We start from the raw sequence: 17723 nt of genomic DNA, 5'->3' as shown, positions 1-17723 counted from the left end.
GGTCCAATTTTTTGTCATTTTCAAGTTTGTATTTGTCAGGGGGCAGATAGAGGAGGCAGATATGAGTGGGAGACCGGGGGGAGGGGAGGACACTGGACCAGCTCTCGGCAGCTGCACGGACACAGAACCGCACCTCATCCGCCGTCGGGATCAAACCCATGTCCCCGGCGCTGCCGAACTGCCACTGGGCCGTCCCTAGGCCCACCCCTCCCCCTACTCGACTGACCCATCCCCTCCCAGGGGGCTGCCGGAGACTTCCGGACTGACAGGACATTGGCCCCCAGGCCCACAGCCAGCGCGGAGAAGCGCCAACTCCAGCCCAACCCTGCTCCAACTCCAGAGGAAACCGCTACCCGATGTGCTGCTGCGGACACAAGTGCCAGTTCGCCCACGACCTGGCCGAGCTGCGTTCCCTCGGCCGCCACCCCAAGTACAAGCCGTACCTTCCATACCACCGGCTTCTGCCTCTACGGTACCCGCTGCCACTTCATCCACAAACCCGAGAAGGAGCGAGGGCCCCGGCCTCGCCTGCGCCAGAGCTCCAGCCTGGGCTCTGCCTCCTCCGGCCTGGTGCTCAACTGGGCCTCGTTGCGGCGGCCTTCAGCCCCGTCCTGGAGTTGGAGCTGGCCCAGACTCTGGGCTTGGGGCTGGGCAAGGAAGGGGGAGGAGGTTGCCGCTGCCACCAGCACCACCAACAGCACCAGCAGCTCCAGTGGGCGCCCGGCCTGCCCATGGCCGGCAGGAGCCCGTCCGCAGACTCTCTCTCCTACGACTCCAGCAGCAGCGGCTCCAAGTCACCAGTCTTCGAGCAGGGCCGGCGGCTGCCCTTCTTCAGCAGGATCACTTACTGAGGGGAGGGGGGTGGAGGTGAAGGGCTGCCAGCCAACCCGGCGGGACAGGCAGAGTCGAGCTGGAGCCAGTGGCTGCAGCGCCGGCTGAGTCCGGGGCCACTCCGCCAGCCCAGGGCCACCCCGGACACCTCCGGACAAGGGACGGGACACCGGGGAGGGGACGGGGATGGCCCAGAAGCAACTCAACAGCACCCGCAGCGACAGAGAGCCGGGCCCGACCCCGACCACGGACGAAACGCAAGCCTGCACACAATGCAGCACAACCGTTGCCGATACCGTTTTTCGCTTGTGACCTATGACCTGGGCATGCGCAGTCGAAATACCAAACTCGCTTATACCAGTGCATTTCAGTGGACTTTAGTGGAACGTAACCATCTAATAATTAAGGTTATTCCTATTAATAATAGGTTGCTCCTATTAAATAAATCATCTCATCTATGGTGAAACAAATCTTAACATCATCTTTGATGATATATGGCTCAAAAAACGGTAACTGAAGCAGTGCAATACAAGTGTCATAATAACCTGATCTCCACAGTAAAGGGGGAATCTCACTAGACAAGGAATAGCAGGAGCTTCTTAGAAACTATTTCTTCACCCCCATTAGTCCCATTTGTTAAAAATCTGAATAAAACCTGACCTCCAATGTGGACTCAGTTCTATAGATTGGCTGGCAGAACGACTTGCCGACTTCCCAAATATGCCAAAACTCCCTGGCTCACAGACCAGGCCCAAGGCCTAGCCCTCTGAAGCCATCACAAGGTGATGGAATGTTGTCACAGTTATAGGAAATAAGTTAAAATAAATAATATTGATTCCTTGGTTATTGTTCCCCATTTTTGTTTGCACAATTCCATTTGTTAAGCTAAATGAAACTCTAACTATGTTAGATTTTTGTTTAAACTTGCTTATCAATTTATTGAACATACTGCTAAACTTTTTGGTTAAGGACGTGCCATCATGATCATTTGTAAAATGTGACTTGTGATTTCCAAAAAGTTTGTGGAATTTGGGAATATTCCAGTTTTATTTTGAGATAAATATAAATATATGCCAACTGATCCTCTAAAGTCGCAGTCCCCAATATTCTTTACTATTTCATACGTTTAGGTCAGTTTTATGTACAAGATTACATACTTCTAGGCCAGTTTTATGTACCAGATTTTTGGTATTGTTTCGCGAGTAAATAAAACTGGCCTAAACATGTGAAATAGAAAATGAGACTGGAGACTGCAAATTTAAGTGATCAATGGCATATATTTTCCCCAAAATGAAATTGGAATATTCACAAACTATTAACACAATGCACAAAATGAACTGCTCTATATGATAATACAAGGTACAGAGTTGGTAGCAATAATGCCTTTTAACTCCAGAAGATTTACTAATTGCATCAATAAAAGGCCTTATTTGAGATCAAGTCAGTCAGTGGGAGATTTAGGAAAGTTGCCTAAAGGAAAGGTACCCATGCAGTCCTCGATTTCTATAAGGGAGCATCTGGAATATTGCAGGCCAACCCCAACTAATAATTAAGAGGAAGGAACTGCAGATGCTGGTTTAAACTGAAGATAGACACAAAATCTGGAGTAAGGCAGCATCTCTGGAGAAAAGGAACAGGTGACGTTTTGGATCAAGACACTTCTTCAGATTGAGAGATATAGACGATGATAGAGAGATGTAGAACTAATGATTGAAATATATGCAAAGAAGTAACGATGATCAAGGAAACGTGGAGCCCACAATGGTCCATTGATGGCTGTGGGTTAGGTGATAACGAATTATACAGACAATGAAACTCAACCGGACAATAGTGAAACTAATTTGACGACTAGGGTGGGATACTCATGTGACAGAGAGCTAAAGTAACAGAAAAGTGTAGGCAACCATGCTGCCCAGTTCTAATTAATGGGCAAAACCTTCGAGTCACATGCTCGTCCATTGCTCTATTTATCTTCATGGACAGCAAAGTTACAAGTCAGTAATGCCACAGAAGAAAATCTTAGCCATTATGTCGTCATTTTAATGAAATAATTGTGATTTACCATCATACTTCTACCACAACACTACACATTACAGTTTCAGTTGTGATTATAGTGTACCATGTAATGCAGTGATTTCACCAGTCATTACCCATTGACATTTTAGTAAGTACTAAATATCTCTGTATTAATCTGGGCTAATTTATGAATGTGGTTTTGGTAAATTTGAAGCTTATTTCAATTTATTTATTTTCATATGACAGAATAATGTAGGCAGGTGTAATGACTCACATTTCGTGGATCCTCTGAAGATAGACCCAGAAAATCCACAGAAACCAGTCCCGGAAGAGGAAAAATTCACAAATACCATTGGGGTAATCATAAACCTGTTAGGTTTCACTTTGCTATTGCTGTTGGTTTATTATTGTCATGTGTGCTGTGATACATCAACAGGCTTTGTTTTGCATGCGATCTAGGCAAATGATACCATTTGTACAAATGTACAATCATACTATACATAAGTATAACAGGTAGTGCCAAAAGAGAAAGGAAACAGTGCAAAATATAGTGCTAAGATTTACAGGGATAGAGCTGATTGAAAAAAGTGCACGAGACACAACAAGTAACATCAAGAGATCGGGAATACATCCTTAGCATTTGGGAGGTCCATTTAAAGGAGACTGATAACAGCGGGAATTACGCTGTTCTTGAATCTAGTGATACATACTTTCAAGTTTTTGTCTTCTGCCCGATAGGAGAGGGGAGAAGAGAGAATGACCAGGGTGTGAGTGACCTTGATCATGTTGGCTGCTTTCCCGAGGAAGCATGATCTGTGGATGACCTTCTACTGGACTATATATCCATCGTTTTGTCCAGTTTAATATAATAATAAGAATCTTAGAAGTTTTCATTTATTAATGGGAGTGTAAAATCATTTTGCATTTTGACATGGGGTACTTACGCAACTCTGCAGTTTCTTGTTGTCCAGGCAGAGCAATTGCCAAATCAAAGTGTAATGTATCTCAATAGGATGCTTTTCAAGATGAGTGTCAAATTTCCACCGTTTTCTGAGGCATCAATGTGCTTTCCTGGCCATGGGAATGCACATGGATGAAAATTTTGCTTTGTTGACTACAATAAACACCCATATAATCCTTCAGAAGGACAGTGGTTATTCGACATCATGGCTTGAATTGATTTAATTGAATTGAATACTTTATTGTCACATGTGACAAGTCACAGTGAAATTCTTTGCTTGCATACACAAGGTATGCAAATAGTGGCCCATAAAGGGTGCTAACAAAGTTACAAATTCCCCCAACCCACCCCCCACACTAGTTCTCCCCCCACCCCCTCCTCCCTCCCTCATGGCAGTCCCCCCACACCGGCTCCCCGTTGTTCTTCCCCCTCCCTCGCAGCAACCCCCTACGCTGGGTCCTCCTTTGTCCATTGTTCTACCCCTCCCTCCTTTAAAGTGGTCCCTCCACGTCGAGTCCTCGTTGCTCTTCCCCATCCCTCACGGCGGTCCCCCTACGCGGGGTCCTCCTTTGTTCTTTCCCTCTGCAGCGGCGTCCTCACTTCCATGTGTCCGCCCTCGTCCGTCGGTCACCATACCGACCTCTCCATTAACGCTGCCGAGTCGGCACCATGGCATCGAACCAGGCACCAACCGTGGGCTCGTCGACCCAGGCACCAATGGCCTTGGGCTTCGGACTCATTATGGACAAGCAATAAATACCAGCCGTGACATTTCTACACCCAGTTGAAAAGTGAATAACATAAAATGTGACATTATTCCAAAATATAGGATATTTTACTTTATGTGGTGCTACGTATATGATGCACTTAATGCATGTAACCAAGTAGGAATTTCCACATCACAAAACCTACAGTAGATTAGTCACAGTACTGTGCTAACAACAGAGGTTGCGAGTTCAAACCCTGAAACATCAGATTAGTCTACAAATGATCCACCATGTGGATTGAAAGCAGGAAATGCATTAACTATGAGGTCAGATTAAATGATTCACCAATGTCATTTCAGGAAATGAACCTGGTGCCTCTCCTCGGTACAACCAAACTCCCACAATGTATGTTTTTTTTTTTCCATTCTTGAGATAGGCCTTAAGAAAATCAAGGATTACAGGGTTACTTGAAGAAAACAGCGCAAAGATAAAAGATCAAACGTGGTCTGAATGACGGATTAAGCAAAGGAGGCTGAATTTGTGCCTCCATTTCTTATGCTGTTTATGTTCTTATGGGCATATTAATTTAGTTATCCCTCCCCTGTTGGTACCAAGATGATGATGGCACTGCAAACAGGTTATGCGCTCTTGCAGAGCTGTTAACTTAGCAGGGTTGATTCTTAACATGTGTTAAGATAGCCTAGATAGAAATTCAACTGATACAACACACGCTGAAGAAACTTGTCAGCATCACCTACTCAAGGTAACTGGAGAGCACCAAGATAATCAGCATCCCAAGAAAAATTAACATGTACATAATGTAATATTTATATCATTTTAATTTAAGGTAACTTTAAATTATCATGAACCATATTTCTATTTTTGTCAATAAAAGTAAGAATAAATATATTTGTTGATAGCAATTCATTAAAGAACTGACTAATGGTCTTTCCTTTCTGCAGATTTGTGAAAATAATGCTGGATGTGTCTCCATCTCCTGCACTATATATCCATCAAGCTTTGTCCAGTTTAATATGTCATTGAGAATATGGAAGCCTTCATTTATTAAAGTAAGTGAAATGTGTTTACTTGTTGCAAAGGTGAGAGGGAGAAATTTGAAGGAGATCGGAAGAGTGGTGTGTTTACGTGGAATGAGCTGCCAGAAGAAGTGGTAGAGCCTGATACAATTACAATGTTTAAAAAGCATTTGGACAGGTACTAGTCGAGATAAGAAGTAAAGGGGTACAGACCTAATTCCGACAACGGGAATCAGCATATGTCAGCATCGTCCTTGGAGGAGTTGTATCAAACGTCCTGTTTCTGTGCTATGGAACTCTATGAAGTCCTTGGCTGGCTTAACTCAACATAAGGAGCATGCCTTCGCCACAAATTGTTAACATTTTATTGTTAACACAAATTATTAACATTTTGTGGGTGGGACTTTATCAAACCATCTGCATGATGACATTCTATCAAACAGTCCGGCAAAATGTAGTGCTTTGCTCCTTAGGATCAGAATATACTTGAGGAATATGTCAACACTGGCAGATGCTTATGTGGATCGGTGGCAAGTACAGGAGGCACAGCACCAGACAGAAGGCTGTGGATATTTTGAAGGTGGAGATAGATAGATTCTTGGTTGGTATGGGTGTTATGGGAAGAAGGCAGGAGAATGGGGTTCAGAGTGAAAGATAAATCAGCCATGATTGAATGGCAGAGTTGACTTGGTGGGCCGAATGGCCCAAATTCTCCTATCACTTATGAACATAAGAAGTAGAAATAGTCTGTCCATGCCTTTTAAGCTGACACCACCATTCATCAAGATTGTGGCTGATCATCTATCAGCATCATTCGACCGATTGTCGATGTTTGTTTATCAAACTGAAAGAAGGTGATTTATGGGGTTCACCTGTGATCAATATTAGGCCCATTACTTTTTATTAGTTCAAAAGTGTTGGAGGTGCAGGCTACAATTCTGAAATTAGTGGCTGGTGGAATTGTATTGCTCAATGCAAGAAGAATAGTGATAGATAGGGCAGCACAGTGGTGCAACAGTAGAGCTGCTGCCTCATAGCAGAAAAGACCTGGGCTTAATCCTGACCTCGGGTGCTGCCTGTGTGGAGTTTGCATGTTCTCCCTGTGACCATGGGGGTTTCCTCCAGGTGCTCTGGTTTTCTCCCACCTCCCAAAGACGGGTTTGTAGGTTAACTGGCCTCTGTAAACTCCCACTAGTGAGTAGTGGCCTAACTAGCGTGAGCGAGTGATCAATGGTCGGCATGCACTCGGCGTGCTGAAGGGCACATTTCCATGCTTTATCTATAAACGAAACTAAACTGGGATATAAAACGCCATTGAACAGAGTTAGCAAGGCAAATCAAAATGCAATGTGGAGAACATGGGCAGTAGGTGGACAGCACCACCAGGGGGCACCGCACGATGGCTGCCTCGCCAACAGTCTGTCTCGTCTTTTTCCGTCTTTGTGTTTTTAGTTTATTGTAAAATGTATGTTTTAGTTTATCTTTAGTTTTGTGTTATGGACGGGGGGGGACTATTTTTTATCTCTTTCCACAAAGAAGATGGGATTTTACCGTGTCGTATCTCCGTCCGCGCTGCGGCCTAACATCATGGAGCTGGCAGCCTCTTGCTGGGGTTCGACTTCGGTAGCTCCAACCGCTGGAGACTGCGGACTTTAACATCGTGGGGTCACGTTCCCTGGTTAGAGACCGACTTCGGGAGCTCCAAGCCGCTAGAGCTTCCACCGCCCCGACGCGGGGGCTTTGATTGCCCGACGCGGGAGCTTTGATCGCCCGACGCGGGGGCTTCGATCGCCCCAACGCGGGAGCTTCCATCGCCCCGATGCGGGAGCTTCGATCGCCCCGACACGGGAGTTTCAATTGCCCCGACTGCGGATGGTTCGACTCACCCAACTGCGGAAGAAAAGGAGGAATGAAGATAAGACTTTATTGCCTTCCATCACAGTGCGGAATGGGGAGGAGCCGCTGTGGTGGATGTTTATGCCAAATTTTTATGTAGTTGTGTGTCTTGTTGCTTTTTTGGTATGATACATGGCAAACCAAATTCCTTGTATGTAGCAAAACATACTTGGCTAATAAATTACAATTATGATTATGATTATTATGATTAGGAGCAGAGGGACCTCTGGGGGGAACGTATGCACAAATCATTCAAAGTGATAGGTTGAGAAATTAGTTCATAAGTTCATAAATCATGGGAGCCGAATTATGACTTTCAGCCCACCGAGTCTACTCAACCATTCAATCATGGCTGATCTATCTTTCCCTCTCAAACCCATCCTCCTGCCTCCTCCCCATAACCTTTAACACCATTATTAATCAAGAACATGTCAATCTCCATTTTTAAAATACCGGACGACTTGGCCTCCACAGGTGTCTGTGGCAATAAATTTCACAGATTCACCAATGACTGACTAAAGAAATTCCTCCTTATCTCCATTAGAAACATAGAAAATAGGTGCAGGAGTAGGCCATTTGTCCGTTCGAGCCAGCACCGCCATTCAATATGATCATGGCTGAACATCCAAAATCAGTACCCCGTTCCTGGTTTCTCCCCATATCCCTTGATTCCATTAGCCCTAAGAGCTCTATCTCTCTTGAAAACATCCAGTGAATTGGCCTCCACTATCTTCTGTGGCAGAGAATTCCACGGCCCTTCAAGCCAGCAGCGCCATTCAATGTGATCATTTCTGATCATCCACAATCAGTACCCTGTTCCTGCCTTCTCCCCATATCCCATAACAAAAGAAAACGTTTTTCCTCATCTCAGTCCTAAATGGCCTACCACTTATTCTTACACTGCGATCAGGGCCGGCCTTAAGCCGATTGGACCGATTGCTCCATTGGGCCCCGTGCCTAAGGGGGGTCCCGCGCTAGAGTAATCCAAAGCTCCGCTCTAGGATCTTTGGAGTGATCTACTCTCGGCTTGGGTAGATCTACCCCGGGTGGAGGGGAGAGAGAGGGGTGGAGAGAGAGTAGAGGGGTGGAGGGGGAAGAAAGGGGTAGTTGAATTGAATTGAATCCTTTATTTGTCATTCAGACCTTTCGGTCTGAACGAAATGCTGTTGCCTGCAGCCATACATGTAATAATAACAAAACACAATAAACACAAATTAACATCCACTACAGTGAGTTCACCAAACACCTCCTCACTGTGATGGAGGCAAAAGTCTTAGAGTTACTGTCTCTTCCCTCCTCTTCTCCCTCTGCGCCGAGGCGATACCCCACCGGGCGATGGTAAGTCAGTCCCACGGTTCAAGCTCCGCGGCCCGGGGGGTGGTCGAAGCTGCCCGCAGCTGTTGCAACGGGTGCTCCGGAAAACAGGCACCAGCCTGTGACCTGCGAGCTCCCGACATTGTCCTCCATTGGCCCGCGGCCGAGCCCCGGATCCAGGTCGCCGCCGCCAGAACGCCGCCTCAGCCGCCGTAGCACCGTCTCCGCTCCGCACCGGGCCGCCCACAAGGCAGCGTCTCAGCCCCGCACCGGGCTGCCCCCACGAGGGCACCTTCCAGCCGGTAGCCGGTCCGCCCACACGGCAGCGTCTCAGCCCCGCACCGGGCTGCTCACACGGGAGCGCCTTCCAGCCGGTAGCCGTGCCGGCCGCACGGGAGTGTCTCAGCCCCGCACCGTCCGCCCTCACCGGAGCGCCGAGTCGTGCCGCTACCCGGACGTCGCCACAGCTCGAAGACGGCCAGCCTCGCGTTGGTGAGTCCTGGCTGGCTCTACCTCCGGACCCTCGAGGTCGGTCGCAGGTTGGAGGCCGCCAGCTCCGCCATTAGGCCTCAGCGCAGACGGGGGAAGAGAAGGGGGATACGACAAAAAGTCGCATTCCCCCGAAGGGAGAGACAGAAAGCTCTGTTTCACCCTCCCCCCACACACATAACACCACCTAATAACCAAAAAATGTACTAAACTAGACAAAAAAAACCAACATAAAAAGTAAAAACAGACAGACTGCAGGCGAGCCGCAGCTGTATCACAGCGCCGCCACTTCCGGAAACTTCCGCCACTTGGGGAGGGGGTGTGAGGGGGAATGGAGAGGGGGACGTCCCTCAAGGTCCCAGGGCAGCGCTCCCGCTCCTCCAGTCACCGTGCTTCACACACACAGCCCCGGCTCCCCCCCTCTCTGATGCGGTGAACAATACAGGGAGGGCAGGGCCGGGGTTTGGAGCAATGTTTACAAACCTCGGCCTCAGCTCACACGCATTCGCCCGGACCCCGGCATCCGCTCCCGCCGCCGGCCCCATCCCTTCCCTCCCTCCCTTCCCTTCTTCCCTCCCTCTTTCTCTCCTTCCCTCCCTCCTACCTCTCTCTTTTCCCTTATCTCCTTCCTTCTTTCTCTCCTTCCCTCACTCCCTTCTTTCTCTACTTCCCTCACTCCCTTCTCTCCTTCCTCCCTTCACGCACATGCACACGCACACACACACGCACACAGACAAATTAGGATGGGGTAGAAGCCCAAAGGATAGGATGGGGCTAAAGCCCAAAATGTAATGCCTGGACTGATTTTTCGCCAATAGTTATTGGTTTGCCAGGATCTAGTTAATTAAATTACTTTTTTTTCATTTCACAGTCACTAAAACAAGTGGTGTTGTAACTATGTACTTTTCAGAGGTGATCTACACATTTTGTTTGTTACTTGTAGGCTTACATGTATGCAATTTTATATTAAAATGTAGCTTAGATCTGTTTGGTCCAGTAACTCGCAGGTAAACATTTTGATTACTTTCCATTGTACCATAGAGATATAAAGTCTATAATAGACTTTATTTGTATTTCTATGATTCTACAGACCTTGGCTAGGAACCGGGGGCTCACCAAAATTGTTCCATATTGGGCCCCGCACCTCCTAAGGCCGGCCCTGACTGTGATCCCTGGTTATGGACTCCCCAATATCGGGAACGTTTTTCCTGCATCTAGCCTGTCTAATCTCTTAAGAATTTTATATGTTTCCATAAGATCCCCTCTCATCCTTCCAAATCCCAGTGAATATAAGCCCAGTTGATCCATTCTTTCATCATATGTCAGTCCCGCCATCCCAGGAATTAGGAGACCAAAACTCCACGTGTGATCTCACCCAGACCCTTTACAACTGCAGTAGGACCTCCTTGCTCCTAAACTCAAATCCTCTCACAATGAAGGCCAATAATCTGCTTTCTTGTTCTTGCCACCAAAGTGGATAACCTCACATTTATCCACATTATACTGCATCTGCCATACATCTGCCCACTCACCCAACCTATCCAAGTCACCCTGCAGCCTCGTAGCATCCTCCTCGCAGTTCACACTGCCACCTAGCTTTATGTCATCCGCAAACTTGGAGATGTTACATTTAATTCCTTCATGAAGATGCTACATTTAATTCCTTCCTGTTGATATATATTGTAAATAACTGGGCTCCCAGCACCAAGCCTTGCGGCACCCCACTAGTCATTGCCTGCCATTCTGAAAAGGACCCGTCAATTCCTACTCTTTGCTTCCTGTCTGCCAATCGGCTCTCTATCCATGCCATTACCCTACCCCCAATACCATGTGCTCTAATTTTGCACACTAATCTCTTATTAAAGGCTTTTTGTGGGACCTTATTAAAGGCTTTTTGAAAGTCCAGGTACACACATCAACTGGCTCCCCCTTATCCATTCTACTTGTTACATCCTCAAAAAAATTCCAGTAGATTAGTCAAGCATGTTTCCCCTTCATAAATCCATGCTGACTTTGACCGATCCTGTCACTGCTTTCCAAATGCGTTGCTATTACATCTTTAATAATTGACCCAAGCATCTTCCCCACTACTGATGTCAAGCTAACTGGTCTATAATTCCCTCTTTTCTCTCTCCTTCCTTTCTTAAAAAGTGGAGTCATATTAGCTATCCTCCAGTCCACAAGAACTGATGCAGAGTCTATAGAACTTTGGAAAATGATCACCAATGCTTCCACGATTTCTAGGGCCACCTCCTTGAGTACTCTGGGATGCAGACCATCAGGCCCTGGGGATTTATCTGCCTTCAGTCCTAACAGTTTACCTAACACCATTGCCTGACTAATGTGGATTTCCTTTAGTTACATCCTCCCACTAGATCCTCGGTCCCCTAGTATTTCTTGGAGAATGTTTATGTCTTCCTTAGTGATGATAGAACCAAAGTACTTGTTTAACTGTTCTGCCATTTCCTTGTTTTCCAGTATAAATTCCCGTGTTCTGACTGTAAGGGACCTTCACTAATCTTTTCCTTTTCACATATCTAAACAAGCTTTTAGTCAGTTTTAATTAACTCTTAATTAACCCTTTTGTCCTCCTATGTTGAATTCTACATTTCTCCCAATCCTCCGGTTTGCTGCTTATTCTGGCCAATTTATATGCCTCTTCTTTGGATTTAACACTATCCCTGATTTCCCTCGTCAGCCTCGGTTGAGCCGCCTTCGCCTGTTTTATTTTTACGCCAGACAGGGATGAACAATTGTTGTAATTGATCCATGCGATCTTTAAATCTTTGCCATTGCATATCCATCATCAACCCTTTAAGTATCATTTGCCATTGTATCCTAGCCAATTCCTGTCTCATACCATCAGAGTTACCTTTCTTTAGGTTCAGGACCCTTGCCTCTGAATTAACCGTGTTACTCTCCAACTTAATACAGAATTTCACCATATTATGGTCACTGTTGCCCAAGAGGTTTTGCACAACAAGATTGCTAACTAATCCTTCCTCATTGCACAATACCCAGTCTGGATGGCCTGCCCTCTAATCAGTTCCTCTCCATATTAGCTTAGAAAGCCATACCGCACACACTCCAGGAAATCCTCCTCGGTATTGTTACCAATTTGATTAGCCCAATCTATATGTAAATTAAAGTTACCTATGATAACTGCTGTACCTTTGCTACATGCCAGGCACGTGCCATGAGTAATTACTCAGGGTAGGCAGTCAGTCGGCTTTTAAAAAATCTTAAACCGCGAATGCGCAGATTGTTCTCTCCGTAAGCTGTCAGTCGGCTTTTATAAAGTAATTTATCTTCAAAAGCCATATCTCTTAATAAAGTACCGTATTTCCTTGCAATGAAGACACACCTGCGAGGAAGACGCACCCCCATTTTGAGTTGCTAAATTTTGAAAAAAAAGGCTGGCGAGACATAGAATTTCTCACACTGAAAAAAAATCAAAAATAAAAATAAATAAAGTAACAATTCAATTTGCCCAAGGCTTCCAAATCTCCTCCAATCTGAATTACTGAATGGGTGGGGGTGGGGGTGGGGGTGGGGTGGGGGGGGGGGGGGGGGTGGAGGGTGACGGCAGGTGGAGAGATGGTGGGAAAAACGAGAGCACATCGGGTCAAGTTGAATCAGTTGTGATCTTATTGAATGACAATACTAGTTCAAGGGACCAATTGGGGGGAGAGTTCCTTTCACAATGTGTGGGGAGTCTCGCCCGGGTCAGCACGGGCAGGAGCGTTGAAAAGGATGGGGTCGGGGATCATGCCAGCAACTCACTCACTCACAGCTGCTGCGGTGCTCCGGGCACGGAGCCACCGCATTGTGGTCGGGGAGGGAAGTAGCTCCGGTGGCTGCGAGCGGCCGACGGGACCTCAGCGCCTTCTGCCGACCCGCTACCTCTGGCAGTGCTCTCCGTCTGAACACCTCTCTCCTGCCGCTCGCCGGCCTTGCTCATGTCAGCCGCTTCCCACCAATCCTTAAATTCCGACTGCCGCCGGGAGCAGGACATGGCCTCACTTGCTGCGCTGGGTGACACTGAATGGCATTCACCGCCTGGTCCGTGTCTTTCAATGTAGACCGGACAGTGAGGGGACCAGCTCAAGAGCAAAGATCATAGGGCGGAGCGGGTCAGAGGGCGATGGATAACAGCACAGCGGGCGGTGGAGCTTACTCCTGTGTCACCGCGATCAAGGGACCAATTGAAGTTACTCGCACTGACACAGGAGTAAGCTCCACTGTCCGCTGTCCTGTTATCCATTGCCCGCTGACCCACTCTTCAGCTGGTCCCCTCACTGTCCGGTCTACATTGAAAGACACGGCGAGCGGCAGGAGAGAACTGTTCAGACGGAGAGCACTGCCAGACGTGAGCGGGCCGGCAGAAGGCACTGAGGTGGCGGCCGGTTTCGCTGTCCGATCCCGGCAGCCGCTCGCAGCCGCCCGAGCCACTTCCCTCCCTGGCCACATTGCGGTGGCTCCACGCCCGGAGCACCGCGGCAGAGGTGAGTCAGTGAGTTGCTGGCATGATCCCCGACCCCCTCCTTCTCAACGCTCCTGCCCTCCCCCCAACTTTACCCCTGGCCAAACTCCCCACACGCTGTTAAAGGAACTCTCCCCCCCCCCCAACGGCACTGTCCTTTTACAGCCGCTTCCCATTTACAGCCACTTCCCATCAGCTGCCAGCAATGAGGGATAGACTTGACTCGTTCTTGATGTTGCTGTACTGAGGGAATAGCCAAGTCTGTCTTTCTTGGCTAACAACCTAACCTTCGGCCTCCAAGACGCAGGTAAATTTTCGTGCCTTATTTTTGGGTAAAGAAAAGTGTCTTCATTGCCGGGAAATACAGTATTTAAAAACATATAGCTCAAAGAAATTTACCACATTATTTGTACATGAACTCTATTCTTCTCTCTTTGTTTCTTAAGAGACTATTAAGATAATGACAATCCATGTTTGAAAATCCCGCCAAGAAACTTGCTTGCGCAGCACATGCACGCAGTCCACGGTGTAAAAGCAGAATTTCAGCTGCCTTTATAGACCGTTGTCATTGAAGGCTTGAAGCAGTGTCGACGGCACGTGAGCTGCACACACTTTCACGGATTACATGTACTGCGGATGAAAGGCACGGGAGAATTATGCCTACCTAAGAGATCAATCTCTTAGGGAAGGCAGGGTAGGCAGTGCCTACCCTGAGTAAAATTATAAAATGGTAATTATTAAATATATGCCTACCTAAGAGATCAATCTCTTAGGTAGGCATATATTTAATAATTACCATTTTATAATTTTACTCAGGGTAGGCACTGCCTACCCTGCCTACCCTGACGGCACGTGCCTGCTACACGCATCACTAATTTCCTGTTTGATGCTATCCCCAACCTCACTACAGCTGTTTGGTGGTCTGTACACAACTCCAACAAGCGTTTTCTGCCTTTGGCTATTTCGCAGTTCTACCCATACAGATTCTACAGCATCCTAGCTAATGTCATTCTTTACCATTACATTAATCTCCTCTTTAACCAGCAATGACACCCCACCACCTCTTCCTTTCTGTCTATCCTTCCTGAATATTGAATACCCCTGCATGTTCCCATGCCTTGGTCACCCTGGAGCCATGTCTCCGTAATCCCAACTATATCATATCCATTAACAACTAACTGCACATTCAATTCATCCACCTTATTATGAATGCTCCTCACATTAAGGCACAACACGTTCAGATTTGTAAAGGCCTGAAAAGGTATTCTGAGGCTGTGCCCTTTGGACCTAGACTCCACCAGTAGTGGAAACCTCCTCTCCACATCCACTCTATCCAGGCCTTTCACTATTGGGTAAGTTTAAATGAGGACCCATTCATCCTTCTAAGCTCCAGAGCTGTCATGCTCGTCATATGTTAACCCAATTATCCCCGATCATTCTTGTAAATGTCCCCGGGACCCTCTCCAATGCCAACACAACCTTCCTCAGATATGGGGACTAAAACTGCTCACAATATTCCAAATATGGTCTGACCAGTGCCTTATAAAGCCTCATCATTACATTCCTGTTTTATATTCTAAGGTTTGCTGGGTTTTGTTAGAAGAGACGTAGAGTATAAAAGCAATGAACTATGAACCTTTAGAAACTTTTGGATTCAATTCTGGTTGCCAATCTATAGGAATGTGAAAGTATTGGAGAGGACCTTAAAAAGCAATTCCTAGGATGGGCCTTAACTCCCCAGCCAAAGGAACATTTTCCCTGCATCTAGCCAGTCAAGCCTTTTAAGAATGTGGTGCCTTAATGAGAACTTCTCTCATTCTGCTAAATTCTCGAGAATACTGTTCCAGTTTAGTCCTTGTATCTGCCAACTTTGTGCCACCTTCCATTCCACAGCACCTCTTTTATGGCAGCATTTTAAATATCACATCCCAGTCTCTCACCATTTAACAAATATTCTGCCTTTCGTTACATGCACCAAAGTGTATTATCTATAATTTTTCTATATTTTTAATCTGTGTTCTTGCCCACTTACTCACCATGCCCACATCTCCTAAAGGCTCTTTACATCCTCTCCAAATTCATAATCCCCTATGTTTAATATCCTCGGCAATCATAGAAACCTGATATTTGGTCACCTGAACTGCTGGGGTCCAAGAACGGACCTCTTTGGTGCCACACTATTTACAGCCTGCCAATCTGAGAAAGATCCATTTATTCTCATGTTTTATTTTCTGTCCAGTAACCAATTTTAATCCAGATTAGTACATTACCCCCAATTCTATGTGTTCTAACCGCATTGACTAACCATCTGTGCAGGAGCTTTACAAATGCCTTCCAGAATTCTAAATACTCCACATCACCTGGTTCATCTCTTTCTATTCCGACAGACAAATGCTCAGAAGAGTGTCAACTGATTAGTCACAAGTGATTTTTCTTTCATAAATCCACGTTGACTGTTCATTCCTATTATTCTTTGCAAAGTGTTTTATTATTACATCCTTCATTATAAATTCCAGCATTTTCCCTCCTGCTGACCTTTGGGGTCAGCGGCTTGATGTTTTTTTTCCTAATTTATGTTTTTTCTCTCCTTTCTCAAATAATTGGGTCACAGAAACAATTCCAGAATCTGTAGATTTTAGGACGATATTACCAGAGTGTTCATTGCCTCTATTGCCACCTCTTTCAGAACTCTGGGGTGTAGATTATGAGCTCCATAGGATTAATTTGCCTGATTGCTGCCCCTACCTAGTTCTTAGGGAAACTATCTTGTTTACATTCCATGAATTCGTCTTCCACCTCATTCCAGCAAATTTAATTAAAACAGTTCATATGTAGGAGAAGGTCTCCCATGATTATTGTATTATCCCTGTACATAGATCTCTGATTTCCAGTTTGACTCAACACATAATTCACTTAGTTCTAGTTCAATACATTCTTCACTTAGCATTGCCATTTTTATTCTTATTTTGAGGTTTGAGGAGCATCCTCCCTCCAAGACCACCCCCAATGAAACCACCTCCAATTAATCAAACTCCACCCCCAGGTTTGAGCCAGCCTTCCTGATGATCTTATTAATTCTGTTGATGTCCGTGGCCTTCGCCCTGCTACCCCAGCACACAAAAGCAAAAATGATAGCACCGGCTACCACCGATTGATAGAACATCTTCAGCATCTTATTCTCCTCAGAAAGTACAGACGGCTCTGTACCTTCTTATACAGTGCCTCAACATTCCTGACCAATCCAGTTTAATGTCTAGGTAAACTCCAAGGTACTTGTACTCCTTGGTAAACTGCACATCCACACCCTTGATGGATTCAGGGGTGTTCCTCTCCTCCAAAAGTCCACTGCTAACTCCTTAGTCTTGTTGGTGTTGAGCTGCAGGTGATTCAGCCCACACTACGCAACAAAATCGTTGACTACACCTCTGTATTCAGCTTCCGTCCCCTCACTATTGCAGCCCACAATTGCAGAGTCATAGGAAAACGTCTGCAGGAGACGGAGTTATATCTGAAGTCCGAGCTGTAGATGGTGAACAGGAATGGAGAGAGGACTGTCCCGTGCGGGGCCCCTGTGTTGCTCACTACCATGTCCAAGGCTGCAACTCTACCGCTGTGCTACCATGCCACCCGCTAATCATCACAATATCCAAATTAGCCCCAACCTGCAGAGTGAGCTAAGATTCCAGTACTGTTTCCATCCCATTAAAATAATCCATCCGAGTTCATTTTTATAATATTATCCTTGCCTTAGCTCATCGGTTGCCAAAACATCTTCAGTGATTTTATACATCCTGGATTCCAGTATTCCACTGGTCTCCAACTTTCTGTAGATCAACTTGAACAAAACCTCTACTCCCCATAACCTAGAATGTCCAGTCCTGTCCTATTCAGATCTCTGCCCCATTCCTAAATGTGGGCAACATCCAATAGAATCTCTTTAACCTAATCTGGTACTGAATAAAATAAAACTTAATACAGCGGTGGCTTCA

The 17723-nt window shown here is 46.2% G+C and overlaps 1 protein-coding gene across 1 annotated transcript in view; it reads left to right on the top strand.

Annotated features, from left to right (window-relative positions):
- The window catches only part of itga1 (integrin subunit alpha 1), a 220360-nt gene that overhangs the window by 190912 nt on the left and 11725 nt on the right, over positions 1-17723 (top strand). The window contains exons 27-28 of the mRNA XM_033030915.1: positions 3094-3204; positions 5478-5585. Coding sequence (XP_032886806.1) covers positions 3094-3204; positions 5478-5585 — 219 coding nt within the window. The remainder of the gene's footprint in view (positions 1-3093; positions 3205-5477; positions 5586-17723) is intronic.

The sequence above is a fragment of the Amblyraja radiata genome, chromosome 1 (genome assembly GCF_010909765.2).
Source record: "Amblyraja radiata isolate CabotCenter1 chromosome 1, sAmbRad1.1.pri, whole genome shotgun sequence".
Lineage (NCBI taxonomy): Eukaryota > Metazoa > Chordata > Chondrichthyes > Rajiformes > Rajidae > Amblyraja > Amblyraja radiata.
This window is presented reverse-complemented; position numbering and strand designations above follow the sequence as displayed.